The sequence below is a fragment of the Mercenaria mercenaria genome, chromosome 7 (genome assembly GCF_021730395.1).
Source record: "Mercenaria mercenaria strain notata chromosome 7, MADL_Memer_1, whole genome shotgun sequence".
In the NCBI taxonomy this organism is placed as follows: Eukaryota; Metazoa; Mollusca; class Bivalvia; order Venerida; family Veneridae; genus Mercenaria; species Mercenaria mercenaria.
In genome coordinates this window covers 52,965,054-52,981,565 of record NC_069367.1, presented here as the reverse complement: position 1 = coordinate 52,981,565, position 16,512 = coordinate 52,965,054, and the positions used below count along the sequence as shown (strand labels likewise).

The 16,512-nt window shown below is 35.1% G+C and overlaps 1 protein-coding gene across 1 annotated transcript in view; it reads right to left on the bottom strand.

The window, feature by feature from the left end:
* Positions 1–14,107: 14,107 nt before the first annotated feature.
* Positions 14,108–16,512, bottom strand: part of LOC123554153 (uncharacterized) — a 31,501-nt gene continuing 29,096 nt past the window's right edge. Inside the window, exon 12 of the mRNA XM_045344088.2 lies at positions 14,108–14,738. Within this exon, the coding sequence (XP_045200023.2) occupies positions 14,509–14,738 (230 nt within the window). The 3' untranslated portion in view covers positions 14,108–14,508. The remainder of the gene's footprint in view (positions 14,739–16,512) is intronic.

Genomic DNA, 16,512 nt, shown 5'->3' with positions numbered 1-16,512 from the left:
AATTGGACGAAAAATCAATATACCTACCGCAAATATACGGTATTGAGAACCATTACTGTCAATTTAATTCTTATATTTTTTTTGTTTTCTCTGTCAATCTCAACAGACTATTTTTGGTCTAGCAGATGGGTCGCGCAAGCATACCAATGACTGTAATATAACGGTATTTAGGCATCCTTCACTTACATGTTAAGTATGTATGTTTTTATTTTCCATATACATTTTTCAGATGATGACCAAGTACGGCATTCCGTATATTGTACAATTGACTAAAGGATCGTGTTTGTTCAATTGTTTTATTTTTAATCACAACAGGCAAAGGAACGTTCGTCATTGAAAATATGAAGCTATCTATAATTCTACCAAATGACAGACTTTGTTCTTTACCAAAGAGAAAGAAATAAGGGAGCTAACTTTACCCCCAAAACTGTACAAAATCAATTATACATATGCTGATGTAAACGAATTTATATTAAAGTCATATACTGTCGATGCTGTTTTTCAATCATTGCTTCATGTTTGGCCCATAGTAAATGTCAACGATCCACAGAATTTTGAAACGCTTATTATATCTGTCGACAATTTTAATTAAAACTGGCACGGTTTAACCAGTTTTAAATGTGAAAGCAATAATGAAGTCATAAAAAATAAATTCTAAAACATGTAGCTGTATAGAACAAATGATTTTAGTACTTATGCACGAAATTCGGCCCCTTAGAAAGGGATCATAGTTTGGCTTTTTACTAGACTTTCGCTGCTCTTTTGACCGTTTTAATTATTTTTTTGCATATTCAAGAAATACCCTTTTTAGACAAAAGCATTCTAAGTTTATTACAAATAGCAACCATATAGAAATGACTTACCTGTTTTACTAGGTAGTCTAATGTGTAAAGTTAAAGTTAAAACCTGTTACACATAATTCCTGCCAGTATTTTCAACAACAGGTTGCTCTTGTTTTGTATGTATACATGTACCATACACAACACCGACTGAATATGTTAGAGCGCATATACCAGTAACATAAGCAATACATATGTCTTTTTAGTGTTTAAATATTTACACTAAATAAGTCATCACAATTTTATTGCATTCAATTTTAGTAATATTTCTTCATCAAATGGCAGGAAAATAACTATACTGTAATCCAGTTATATCAATACGTTTACACCAGGAAGTTATAAATCTCTGAAGCGTTTTTACGTGTCACACGAAACTTTTTATTACATTTAGGCTGTACCAGTAATTTTGTTGCGGATAATATATTCTGGCCCTACAAATCTTATTTTTGGAGAAATTTGTGTCTTTTCAGCTACTTTTACAATATAATGTTAACTTGTTTACCAATATATGTATAATCAATATATATAGGTGTAACATAAGGAAATTTATTGCATGTATTAAATAAATAGACCTCACACACTCATAGTTAATACAATGATGAACTCTGTATACTTCTGATATTTGTTCTTATATAGAAATATTTCTATTTTTATTCACACCTGTTCATGAAATAACCAAACAAGCTTCTAACTTTAATGTTTGTTGTCTGGAAAAGTGCTTTAATACCAAGTACTTATTTTCCAAGTTTAAGAAACTTTGGCTATAGCATTGACAGTGAGTCAGGTTTTGCCTTACCACAACTTATGCGTCATTCAGCTCTTCCAGAGTTTTTGGGTGACATTGTTAATCCCCCGTCGTGGCGGAGGGATTATAGGAATGGTCTGCGTCCGTCCTTCCGTCTGTCCTTCCGTCCGTAACAAAATCGTGTCCGGTCCATATCTTTTGAACCCATTGACATATTTCCATTATATTAACAACAAATGTTAAACTCACCGAGGCGATGTGCAGAACCCATATTCCAACTGTGCTGGGTCAAGGTGAAGGTCACACTTGGGGATCAAAGGTCATGGGGTGATATTTCGTGTCCGGTCCATATCTTTTGAACCCCTTGACATATTTCCATTATATTAACAACAAATGTTAAACTTACCAAGGCGATGTGCAGAACCCATGCTCCAACTGCGCTAGGTCAAGGTCAAGGTCACACTTGGGGATCAAATGTCATGGGGTGATATTTCGTGTTCGGTCCATATCTTTTGAACCCCTTTACATAATTCCATTATATTAACACCAAATGTTTAACTCGCCAAGGCGATGTGCAGAACCCATGTTCCAACTGCGCTAGGTCATGGTCAAGGTCATACTTGGGGATCAAAGGTCATTGGATGATATTTTGTGTCAGATCTCTAACTTTTCAACACCTTGAAGGATTTTGAAGATACTTGACACAAATGTTCATCACATCAAGATGACTTGCAGTGCGCATGTTTCGGATGACCCGCTTCAAGGTCAAGGTCAGAGGTGAAAGGTGATATGTGTATATTGCTCACCATTGCCATGGTCTTGGTTTTTATTAATCTTTGTTTTCCTTTCGCAGATCTCTTTTCTGTTCACTTACATTTCTTTTTATTGAATATCTTCCCTTTAATGATACTATAAATAGCTTTTTTGCAACATTTTTACTATTGGTTGTAGGGAAAAAACGAGACCACTTTTATGTGGTATCTCCTAAACCCCTTGAAAGATTTTCATGAAACTTGGGTCAAATGATCACCTCATCAAGACGTTGTGCAGAATTCATGAGTCAGCCATGTCAGTTAAAGGTCAAGGTAACAGCTAAAATCAAAGGTTTACCCTTTCACTATCCATAGCAGTGGCGGGGGATTTAGCTGTCTTTCAGACTGCCTTGTTTGCAATTGTAATGATCTTTGCGAAACAGGTTGTGTTTGTTCCTCAATGTAGCAGCCATGCACAATTGCATGCGACTGTAAGGCTAGTGTCGAAAACGATGATACATGTTGCCGAAAGATATATGTACTTGACTTTCAGCTGCCATCTAGAGACTATAATATTGTCAGGAATACTTACACATTGCAGCGTGGTTCAGGAAATTGTACTTCTTGTTGTGTATTGATTAAAGCTGGTAAAGTTTATATTGTATTCAAAATTAAGTAGTTGTATGTATTTACATCTTTTAGAAATATATTAACATTTTGATTGACAATGCAGTGATAATTTACATAGGAGAGTATAAAAACATCAATCACTCATGAAAAGTTTACTTTACCTGTTACATTATTGACATCCTCTTAAGTTAACATTAATTTGTAGAATCATTTGCATTGTTAGTGCTGTTATCAAGTCATCATGAGATGATTATCCTGTATGCAATATTAGTATACAAAATGGATTTCTGTGTTCAATAAACATATCTGTCATTGACATAATTATAAAAAAAATATAATTAATAAAATGATAATGCTTGAATTCTAATATATTTTTTGTTTTCTAATTTAATTTATATGCCGAAATTACAATTATTTTATAAACAGCTCTGTAAAACACTGCAATGACATTGACCATGAACCAGAATAACATGTTTGTTAAAAACTGTCTTTCAGAAAAATCAGGTTTTTTGTTACATGCGTTTTCTTCATAAGTATATCTAAATCTACCTAACAGAAATTAAATGCCGGCCATAGTAAAGAACATTTAGGTATTACCATAGTTACAAGATATATCCTCATGTAAATTGCTGATGATTATGTCAAACATACAGGTCTATTCTGATATAAATGGTAAAATTTCAGAAGAATGAAACAATTTGTAAGTAAAAAGGTAATTTTGCGCTATTTTGATCTTGACCTTGACCTTGAAATGACATTGACCAGTTCCAAAATTATAGCACTTCTTCTTACTACACACATGTAGAAGTAAATTTGTAACATTTGTTCTTTTCAAAAACCGTTTAAAAGCTTATATTTGAATCCACCAAACAGATCTAAAATAGTGGCTATATTGAAATGTATTTAGTTCCACTATGGTAACCACGGTAACCAAATGTATTCTCTAAAATAGTGCAAATGAAATTGTCATACACACAGATCTACTCTGATATGAGAAATGACAAATTACGTCATTCAGATTTGAGACAATAAAAAAACTGTAAATAGCTGAAACAGTAATTTTACACCATTTTTGACATTTTGACCTCGAGTATGATTTTGAAATGACCTTGGGTGACCTCTAGAGTATAACATTTATTTAACACTTTCTTAGTTTAGATACTTTTATGTGGTTAAGTCACTGGTGTTTTCTTCATAAATATTTAATAGCCTTATTTTCAAATCTACGTATAAATAACTTATAATGGCGGCCATTTTAGACGCCATCTTGGATTTCTCGGTCAGCACAAAAAATTTGCAATTTATGCCGGCAGTCCAATAATCGTCAGACACTCTCAAAAATGTCGGTATATGACATATTTTGTCACTGTTGGTGGCAAGGTTAAACGCTAAAACTGGGGGTTTGTTGCTCTACTAGTACTTCGAAATAGTAATATACAAAGTTTCGTGCTTTCTTTACAAAAGGAACTATCTTTTCCCTATCACCTACACGTTATTTTAGCTTATAAGCAGAGATGCACCGACTAGGGAGTCAGTGGCTCAGTGGTTGGCAAGTTTGACTACAATGCCAACGAACCAGGTTCGATTCCCAGTCGCTGCTGATATCCCGACTAGCATTCAGTGCTAGGTGATTTACCTAGGTTGGTGCTGTTTTCAGCAGTATCGACCTGGACTGGATGCCGGGGAGGTTGATATGATACTCGCCGTGGGTTGGACTTGAAACATGTTGTTCCATCCATTCCATTTTCACTCTATTCATTTACACTTTTATGGGATAAACATTATATCATTGGTGTGAATTTTTGAAACCTTCCCTGTATTAACCACAAATTAGCTTTAATCAGCTGCCAATCCTACCATTCTATGGAATGAGAAAATATGTCGAAAATACTAATGAGAAAATTGTCATATTATTATTCTCACTTGCAATATTTAGTTCAAGTTAGAAGAATGAATGGCCGTTTCCGTCTTTACCGGATGTCTTTAGTATTTGATACGCTGTTCTTTCTAAGGAGCCAGAAGTATCCAAGATTTTTAACTTAAGTCTGTGTTCTTGATACTTATGTCTAAACATGGAACTAAAACTATCGTTTTAACGTGTAAAAGTCACTGTCTTATATTTCATGACCAGGAGTAAAGTCTCTCAGGATACGAGACCCAGAGAAGTGCCTACGCCTTTAGTATCTTGAACAATAAAATGGGTACTATCCCTAAGGTGACTATGTCTTAGACTAGCTGACAAACGAAATAGAATGTCCTTTGTTAAAACGTATAGCTGGTGAGTATTTTCAATTAGCTCAACTCCTATAGGCTGAATACTCTATACTTGACTGGTCATTTTGTTGAAGTTCCCGTCAGACAATGTCTTTGAATCAACAACATACGAGTCCTATCGCATAGATGCTCGGCCTCTGTCCTCTCAACTCTATATGATTACCCTGACTCCTGGATGCTCAACGCCTATATGCTATCACATGTAGCATTCAACTACCATATAGGTATATCCCCGATGCCTTGGCTGTACTTCGCCAGTAATACTGAACCGTCTATAAGCTGGAACTCTCCTACTATCATAGTAGATTACCAAACTCTGGGTCTCTGTCTTCCTATGCGCTGGCACTAGCTCGAAACCTTGTTGAAATTCTGCAACTCTTCTTTAGTCTGTGAACTTCAAACGTTTTCGTTTAATAATTGATCCGCCCTGACAGGGTAACTGCAATAGTCTCCTTATCAAGGTATTGGGATAAATTATTAGTTGAATCCTCGATGTGTCTTCTTTTACCGCTGGATACAGAATGAACTCTCTGTCATCCATCTACCTATTTATACCCCAGCAGACGTGCTATTTTTAGAACTTGTTTCTGATTGGTCCAAATTTAAACATTACGTTTTACAAAGAGTACTCTATCAAATATCTGGTTCCCTTAAACTTTTGTATATGACATAATGTGTGAGCTGGGACCCATCCATCCACATAATGAACCCCAAATCAGCCACAAATGACCCAAATTCTATTATTAACAGCAATTCAACAATAATTATAGCAATGATAGCATGGTAAGGGAGTCAAGCACTATCTGTGCTTAATGTGTTACGTTATCAATATATCAAACATACAAATTATTCTGACATAATCAAGCGTATTGACCGGGTTCTTGGTCCGAGATAAATATGTGCAGTGAAAACCTGCAAAATGTGACACACTTCTATACGTTGAACAATAAAAACAGAACAAAACCAAATGTTCAATAGGTAAAGGAATATAACTTAATATTACCATTCATTTTGTTAAATATAATTGAACGAACATTTGTAATCTGATATGTAGCATTTCTGAACTATTGGAACTAAGCTCAAATATTTCATATTCGTTGCAGTTTCTAAAATAGACAGAAATGAAATGAAGGTGTTGATAAATATACATAACATGTTTATCTTGCAGCTATTTAAAATATTGACTTATGTCTAGTCCCATGTGATAATATTTAGAGAAATAGCCGCATCAAGAGTTAATAACCATTTGTTACCAGTCCTAAGCATAAAACCAACAAATTGAATGCTAACTAAACCAAACAGTCAGAATTCAAGTAAAAATCTGGAACGTCCTAATAGATCATAAATCATTCTTTTTCAATATAAAACTACATTTCAGCATGCAGTATCAGTACTTGCTAAAGAACGGGAGCTCAATTCTGGAAATATGTGGAGCGTTTGGTGTTAACAGTCGTCTCCCTTGGACGAGCATTTTGGCTCGATTACATTTAATGAACTATAGGTTGTCATCAAAAAAGATTACTGTTAAATGATTAAGGAAGAAAACAAAGTGTTGCCATTTCTCGATATTTTCTGTAATATATCTTGATTCATTTTAGTACACATCTGTAATAATGATATTAATAATTACTATTATAACTATTATTATCATGATCATTATGCAGTTGGCATAGCCTTGTTCTTAAGCCTGAGTAAAATAATTTCATCACACGTTTGACGTCGCGGGAGTGTGATAAAGCCATTATAGAAATTGATAATACACTAGTGTAATAAAGCTTTGACGTCGATGTCGTTTATAGTATAGGAGACGTTAGTCAAATTGACTTGTTTATATAGCAAAAGAAAGTAGAATTTATTAAACTCGTTGCGACAGGAAATGCTTATTAAACGAGTTGAATAAAATAATAAAATGCAAGGCTCTGTCGGGCATTTTATCAGTTTTATTTAACGAGTTCAATAAGTTCAATGTGGAAAGTCACAAATGTAATATCTTTTTATCACATGCTAGCATTTTCTGTCGAAACATCGAAACTTCTACTTTCGTTTACTATTTAAACAAGTCAACTTGACCATCGTCTCCTATACTATAAACGACGTCGACGTCAAAGCATTATTACACTAGTGTCTTGTCATTTCGAAGTAATGGCTTTAATACACTCCCGCGACGTCAGTCATGTGATAAAACGAATTATTTAACAAACACACATTTAAATGACATCACATATGATGGCAATTGCCTAATCTGAACATTGCAGGTCAGTGCTGAAAACAGGCGATGGGTTGTTCAATAAATACAAGGAAACCCGCTCTAATTTCGGTTATATAATGTAGTTAATGGCATTTTTAGTTGACATGTCAGAATCATATTTTGTTTGGACAGATAATAAATCAATGCTAGTCCAACTATCAACGCAATGTGACGTAATCCGTCTCAAGTCTCTCCCTTTTCCGGTAATGAATTCACTAAAACGTTATTGGCAACTTACTTATTTTACAAGCTAAGTTTGCAGAAATCGGTTGAATATTTTCATGAAATACAGGCGTGAAGACAATTACGTCAAACTATAAAAGTAACATCAGTTCAATCTTTTGCAGGCACACTGGTTTGGTCAGCGCCCAGAAGTCATTATATGTGAATATTCGGAACATACACGTTGTCTTGTATTAACGTCTACAGAAGCATGAGATACACAGATACATGTCACGAAGACTACATGTATTCTTCATAAATATTGAGTTTACCATTACGGTACAATATTCAATTACCATACTGTTATTCTTGAAAAAGTTCTAAAATGTTTGAAAAAAAAAATACCAATTATCTGGGCGCATTAATCAATAACAGAACCAAATGCACGTATTCAATGTTTTAATCGATCATTTTACTTTTCGTGATCGAAAACATGACATATAAAATAATAGTATTGTTGCATATTACGTAAAAGTCAGTACACAGGAATTCCGTTTCAAGATAAATAGTTTTACATATTAGTTACTTGAGAATGAACACTTAATTTGAGTCAGAACATGCTTCCGAGAGGGATATAAATTCTGTGTCTGTGATAAATTGAATGAAAACATTCCGACTGGTACTTCCCAAAAACTGTTATATGTTTCTTTAAAATAAAATTATCAATCACACAAGTTACATGCAATTCAATCGGCGGCCATCGAACCGTCTTCTTTTTACGCTGAATTCGAAAGACAATAGACAGCCACTATGGGAGTAAGCTAGTAAGCACATGGGCTCTAGTGGGGATGGTAGTAAGTGCGGTTTGTAACTTATATAGCAGTACGTACCATGAATATGACTGAATGTTTTATACTACAAAAAAGGGGTTTTATGGAAGTAAAAGACGCAAATACCAGATGTTCACCTGCGACAGAATAAAGATTTAGCCCTTGCAGACTATTTCAAAACTAAATATCGTGTATGTCAATAATGATTTCATTCCACTGGCAGGTAATACATGTGTGGATCCAGTGAAAAAAAGTTTTATGCAGGAATACACTTTGTTATATTTTTTTTCCGTATGACTGATTAGACAATACATTTATTTTCGAGAAACATAACATCGAACCACTGGTAATCACGGGTTGTATTAGAAATCTTTGTTTGATATGACGTCCGATCGCATATGGGGTAGTGATGTTGACTTTGAAGGAAACAGTGTTAACATTCTGAAATATTTAATTATTCGCATTCAAAATGTTTCTATCTATCATATGTGAAGCAACATAAGTACAAACGTAAAGAAATAAGAGCATTTTCCTGGTTTGTTTTGACCACCTCTCGTATTGAAACTTCTGGTACCTTTGTAAACAAAACTGAGATTAAAAGAACGTATGGTATAGAATAAGGTGCTTTATTTTGCATTCTAACACGTTCAGCAAAAAACTTCATACATGTAGAGCGAAATCTATCTCGGGTTATTTTGCGATTAAAAACTAAAAACACGGGTTATTTTATGATAAAATATAGAAAAGTGGGAACTTCACAGGTCGCTCAACACGACAAAAACGAAAATGTTGCAGGCTCGGTTTGATTGAGCGTGTTCATGGACGGTAGTGGAAACGCATGCTACCGTCCACGCCCTCTAGCCTAGAGTTGAGCAGAACTCAACATTTACACATGCTAAAAGTACAAAAAGCAATTGAGAGACATTCGCAGATGTATTGAAACGGCGGTGAACAAGGAACCTTCAATGATACACGTGTTGAGGCGTGTAATTCCATGAAGAGCGGCGTTTTGTCCCCGGATAAGGTAAAGGGTTTGCCCCAAACAAGAAAACAATGGGCAGACCTAAACAAACTGGAATTATGAAAGGGGATCTGAGGTTATTAAGCCTGCGTATCACAGGAAATGTCAAAAGACAAAATTAAAGAGCAGGCACCATATCCAAAGGGTGATTATACAATACCCAAGGCTATGAAAGCGGGAGTATTGGAATCACCCAGGCCGAAATGGTCATATTGAGAAACTAAACAGTACCAATAACACGACATAAAAGTCGTGCTGAACGATCTGAGAAGATCGAAATATAACAGCCCTGATTGAATGTACGGGGGGACTTTTTACGGCCGCCACACGGCACAAAAAACGCTGCTGTGACAATAAAATAGAGAAAAGTGGAAACTTCACAGGTTGCTCAACACGACAAAAACGAAAATGTTGCAGGCTCGGTTTGATTGAGCCTGTTCATGGACGGTAGTGGAAATGCATGCTACCGTCCACGCCCTCTAGCCTAGGGTTGAGCAGAACTCAACATTTACACGTCCTAAAAGTACAAAAAGCAATTTAGAGACATCCGCAGATGTATTCAAACTGCGGTGAACATGGAAACTTGAATGATACACGTGTTGAGGCGTGTAATTCTTTGAAGAGCGGCGTTTGGTACCCAGATAAAGTAAAGGGTTTGCCCCAAACGAGAAAACAATGGGCAGAACTAAACAAACTGGAATTTTGAAAGGGGATCTGAGGTTATGGAGCATGCGTATCACAGGAACTGTCAAAAGACAAAATTAAAAGCAGGCACCATATCCAAGGGGTGATTATACAATACCCAAGGCTATGAAAGCGGGAGTATTGGAATCACCCAGGCCGAAATGGTCATGTTTAGAAACTAAACAGTACCAATAACACGACATAAAAGTCGTGCTGAACGATCTGAGAAGATCGAAATATAACAGCCCTGATTGAATGTACGGGGAGACATTTTACGGCCGCCACACGGCACAAACAACGCTGCTGTGATAATGAAATAGAGAAAAGTGGAAACTTCACAGGTCGCTCAACACGACAAAAACGAAAATGTTGCAGGCTCGGTTTGATTGAGCCTGTTCATCGACGGTAGTGGAAATGCAAGCTACCGTCCACGTTTGGGAATTTATTATTTTGTAAATAAATCAAAGAAGATCCGTCAGCATTATACAAAGTAATAAATATAACGTATAAGGCAAAATTGCAGATAACTAAATACAAGTTTTACTACTGTTTCAGTAAAATGTACAAAGTAAATCGATCTTACACTAAACGCGCAGTTTGGTAAATTGGTATATTTTGTACAATTATGCATATTGAACAACAATCACCGGTCACATTGTTCCAATATTTCATATCACAGCAACAGTGTGCAAATTGCATGCGTTTGACGTTTGATGAACTTCCCTGTGAGCTTCCGGTCTAGACAACACGGCCGTGGCCATATGTTAGGCAAAATGTAAATAAACAAAAACAGACATATTTGTATTGTTTATCCAACTCAAATTGCACATTTCCGTTGCATATACACATTCTAGCGGACACGTGTAGTTAAACATGCATTTCCATATCAGTCAGTCAGAATAATTTTGTTGTTTAGGCCAGAACTATATTAGGGGAGTCCATCCAAGTTGTTTCTGTAACGTTGACGAAAGCATAAAAGATGCGGATTGGTCGTGTCATATGAAATATTAAGACAATATGACTGGTGCACGATGGAAAATAAATTATCACTTGCTCACTATGCAGAGTACCGATTTACCGATCTGTGCGTTTTAGGTGGGCATTGTGGGAACTGCGCGAATAAAATGTGTCATTGCATTTTTTCTTTTCATGACCATGGTTCTTAAATTATACTCAAGGCTAGGGTATAACATCTACAGTGTTTTTTTCTGGTTTGGTGCCCGTGTAAATCACAGGGTCATTACTATCACTTCCTTTAATATGTAAAGGAAAGATAAAACCTTCTGACCAAGTTTCTGGAAAACAACCTGTACATAAACAGGTTTTAAACAATAAACGAAAACACAATATTAATGTGTCTGTTCCGTGTATAAAATCGTTCAGATATGAATAAGGTCTACCACTGGTGTTCGATCATATTTACTTTATAGCCGTATTGATATCGCTAACCTTTAAGGCTTATTTCTTCATCTAATTCTGAAATAATAACCTGCGTTTCTCCTTGTAGAAAACATTCAGTACAAGTTAGTATATCTTCATCCACTTGATAAAAGTGATCGTTGTTGAACTAAGGATTTCTTTTCATGGCCTATTCTCTTTTGTATAAACGTGTGTGTAACAGTTCTCCAAAACAAAGTTGTCAGATATTATCTATCATTTCACTAAACGGAAAAGAAAAATGAATTGTATCTAAAGTTCTTATTTTCTGTCAAAACATCAACTGATAATTTTACATCATCGCAACGCAATTTGAGTATGTAATCATAAACCTTACGCTTACAAGTCTAAGTGATTAACTTTATATATTTGCATTTTTTTATACTGCTTTAAGGTATAGATCCATGTTTCGAAGAAAAAAGTTCGAACGTCATCAAATCATAGAAAGAAAGCATTGTTTTACATGAACATTTAACTGCGTATAAAACATTTATATTATTCTACAAAACCATTGTCAATTTACTGATATATGTATTGAATTCCGGAAAGGGACTGCATGAAGGGGCCACACTTCTGGACAGTTCAGCGGCTTTAAAAACTCACCATTTTTTAAAAGATGTTACATATTTTCGTTTTGATGCATTTGCAACATCATGCGAGTGTTTAAACTTTACATAACTAGGTAAAACGTCGTTTTTGACAATTGTTTACATTTATTTCCTTACAAATGGCATTCTTATTTAAAGGGGGACAACTCATTAAGAATATTTTAAGTATCCAACTCTGTGGGACAGAACAGTAGAACATGTATTGGACAGATAAGTTGTTTGTCAAGATGTTGTTCATTTACTAAAAAAATCTGTTGTTTTGTGATATACTGCTAAACCTTAATATACTTATATTTTTCAACAAAGCGTAGCACAGTTACTGACTCTCCCGTGCTCTGTATTCAATATTGCCCTCCATTACCAGCGGCGGCGTCATTCCGGCGCCCAGGTATTTGATTGGATGGCTGTTGTAGCTGTAGGTTATCCAGTAAAAGATGCCAAGTTAATAATAACAGTCAAAAAGAAAAACATTATTCGTCTAGGGCTGATCAACGAAGTTCAACGAGGTGTTTCGCTGTGAAGTTAGTATCTATTGAATAGTCACTTTTTTTGTGATCTGGACGATAAATACATATCGGAGAATCCGTCATCTACGACTTTGTCTTTTCACGATTCATGTATGTTTCCTTTGGATAGTTCCAAAGACTTTTTTCTAACCTGTGATATTTTATCAGGGTAATCACGATCTAATCCATAACGTTTACCATATAGTTTATTAGCATTTTCCATATTTTTAAGGTGACACATTGAACAAAACATCAAGTAATTGCCTTTCTATGCTTTTGTCATAGTTATTGACCTCACTGACCCCAGCCTGTGCATCCTTTGTACATTAACATTGTGAAGATCGAGATAGAAATAGTCAAACTGAAATTTTCGAAATCATTTACATGTTTAGTCGTTTTGCAAATCATGTAGACCGTAAAACGTTTAACTGCAACGTCTACACATAGCTTTAAGATAGGTGCTTTGGTACTCTACCTGCTTCAAAAATAATCTTGGTCACATAAAGAAAGTTCTTCTCGATCCAACCGTGCAGTTGTATTGTTCAAGGTTGAATGCAAGTGTGAAATTTGATCATTATCCTTTTCAAGTTTCTCCAGTTTATCAGATATGAGCGATAATTAGCCATCCATAGACACCAAAGTATGCAAAATGTAACTTGTATTATTACTGTAGTGTTATTTTGTGATATACTTTGCGAAGTGCACAGTTGTCGCTTTTAGCGGTATTATTTATTCATTGGTGTTTGGTCACATTCCACCCACTCCTGCTGAGCTTCATAACCATTATTCATCACTGATGTTTTAATTTACACTCCGTTGTAATAATACATGAAATAAAAAAAATAATTGTTTGTTTCAGAGCAAGATCGAAATATATTCCACTTGTTCTCACCATATTTTACATTTTCATTCGTGGCTGTATCACTCTTGAAAAGGGGCCTCCGTGGCCGAGTGGTTAGAGTCGTTGACTTCAAACCATTTGCCCCTCATCGATGTGGGTTCGAAACCTCATTTGGGGCGTAGAATTCTTCACGTGAGGAAGCCATCCAGCTGGCTTACGGAAGGTCGGTGGTTCTACCCGGGTGCCCGCTCGTGATGAAATAGTGCACGGAGGGGCACCTGGGGTCTTCCTCCACCATTAAAGCTGGAAAGTCGCCATATGACCTAAAATTGTGTCGGTGCGACGTTAAACCCAACAAAACAAACACTCTTGAAAATATTGCATATGATTTTCACTCGGCGAAATATATTGAAACAAACAAATATCCTTTATATATCCAAATTTCGATTTATCCTTTTCAAATATTTTCACCCGCCATCTTACAATACCACAGGAAATATGCGCTCATTCTCGATCCTAAACTCTTGCAACATCTCCGTTTCAGAATCCGTGAATATTTCTCCATACAAATCTAGCAACCTACTGATATTGTAGGATCATGTTGTATAAATGTATATAAAGCTGACAAAGAGTTCTAGCTAAGTACAAAATAGTTGAAACAATGTCTTAATTAATAAGACTTATAGTTAGTGTTGTCATCTTTGAAATTGAGACACATGAGACACACAAGCGCACACGCAGACACGTACTACTTTAAATTTTTGTGAAAGGGATATAAAACTGCGACACATTAATGATTCCAAACACATTCATCTGGAAATAAATATCATATGTAGATTACGAAAGAACAGCATATGATAAAAATTTCTGTCGCCATTTTCTTTATAGTTAATGACAGACAGTTAGAAATTGCATGAAATAAAATTTATGTTCACACACAAAGTTGTTGTAAATGGTCTAGTGCTGTGTCCCCATACAGAATAATGTCATCTGTTTCTCTCCATTCCATCATAATTGCTGTCAGCTGTTCTTTGTTGTTGACATTGGCTTGAATGCAACTGTCAACAAAGGTTTTGGTCAAACCTAATTCTTCGCCTAGTATTTGGCTATCTTTAGATATACCGTCAGCCAGATCAGTCAGCACATCATCGGAAAGATATTCTAAAATTTGAAAAATAAAACCGTATCAATAAGTTCGGTTATATATAGTCTCTTGCCGAAAATGTGAACTTAAATATTAACTAAAATCTGTGTGCAACCACACACTGTGAGGCTATCTAAGTAATGTTCATACCTGTATATTGATTCACATACATTAAGAATTAAAAACAAAAGGAAGAGAAAAGCAAATTATGGTTAAGCGTATAACAATAAAAATAGTACAAAAGTAAATACAAAAAATAATATTACAAAAGCAAAACGCTCCTTGTATAATCATTTAGGACAACATGTCATTCTTGCATCTAGTATGCAAATATTTTGATGTTAACCTCAGTAAATCTGATCTAATACAATGATGTTTTCTTTTGTTATACTTGAAGCGTGAATATATCACTGCACGTACATCTTAAATACTGATTCCTGACATTTAAGATCGCGGCGTGATTATCCAATATCAAAATATTTCATGTCGAAGACGATTACAAAAATGAGCTAAAATAGTGTATAATATGATATCATCATGCGCGTGTTTGTAATAGAACTAAAACGGCTCCACGAATGATCAAGTAAGCCAAAAAGTTTTGGTTACTTTGATTGTATTCTGAGACCCGTTTCAAAGAAAATCATAGTTATGTCTAAAGATCACTTATTATATTATGTTAAGTGTCATTCCTTGAAACCTTAACACAAAACTAACTGACCCCTGTTTTAAACAGTGATTTTTTTAGACAAAAGTGAAAATTCGTCTTCAACAAACGTAAGACAAAAACAGGTGTAGTAACCTTTTCATTTTGAACAATCAATGACTAAATAAATATGTCTAAAGGCGTGATATCGTGAAAACATAAGAAATTGCAGGTAATCGTTGATTATAACATTTGGACACGACCAGTGCTTCAGAGAGCGGATTTGTATCATGTTTTATAGTTAATTTGTGCCATTTGAATGAAAAGCATTAATAATTTAGCCGACCAATAAGATCATTTTAATGACTTATTTCCTGAGAGTATTATTGCATGTTTTCTAACTTTTCTAATTTAATGTACTTTGTATCTAGTTCTCGGCAAAAAGAATAACATCCGTCAAACTATCTTAAATCAAAGTAGGCCAAGCACGTTACCATATATCTAAGCTAAGTTAAATAATGCGTTTAACATTTATCTGAACAGTTAAACACATAACTGGAAATAATATCATTCGTCAAATAGGTGTCGATTTAGGTGCTGTACTCATCATCCCCTAACATCTATCTATTCCAAGCTTCCGAAAATTAGCTTGAATAGTGTTTAAATTAGGCCCCGGACACAAATATTATGGACATCTTTTAATTTTAGCTCAGTTTGGCACATTAATAGTCGTCCTCTCAACTTGGTCAATGCATTCTGCATATCGAATCCTTGCCACCTACCTAAACGCAAAGTCTGAAGTCAATATCTTAGACGGACGGCAGACAGTGTAAAAGACGAACAGAGGCACATCTCAGTATATGGCTTCCTTTTTCCAAAGACGGGCATTATTATATATGTATATCATCCAAATCGCTACCTCGATGAAAAAACGGTGGACAATATTTTTTACAAGTTTATAAACTTATGCTGGAAGAGATTGCTTTCATGTGGACTAATATATCATAAATAGTTTTAGGAATTCGGCAAGAACTTGAGTCTCACATTAGCAAAAGAAAGGAGATGATTGTTTTTAAATCTATACCAAAATCGGACTTGGATGCATCTTCAAAATGTTAGAAGTCCATATTATTATCAAGTAAATTATT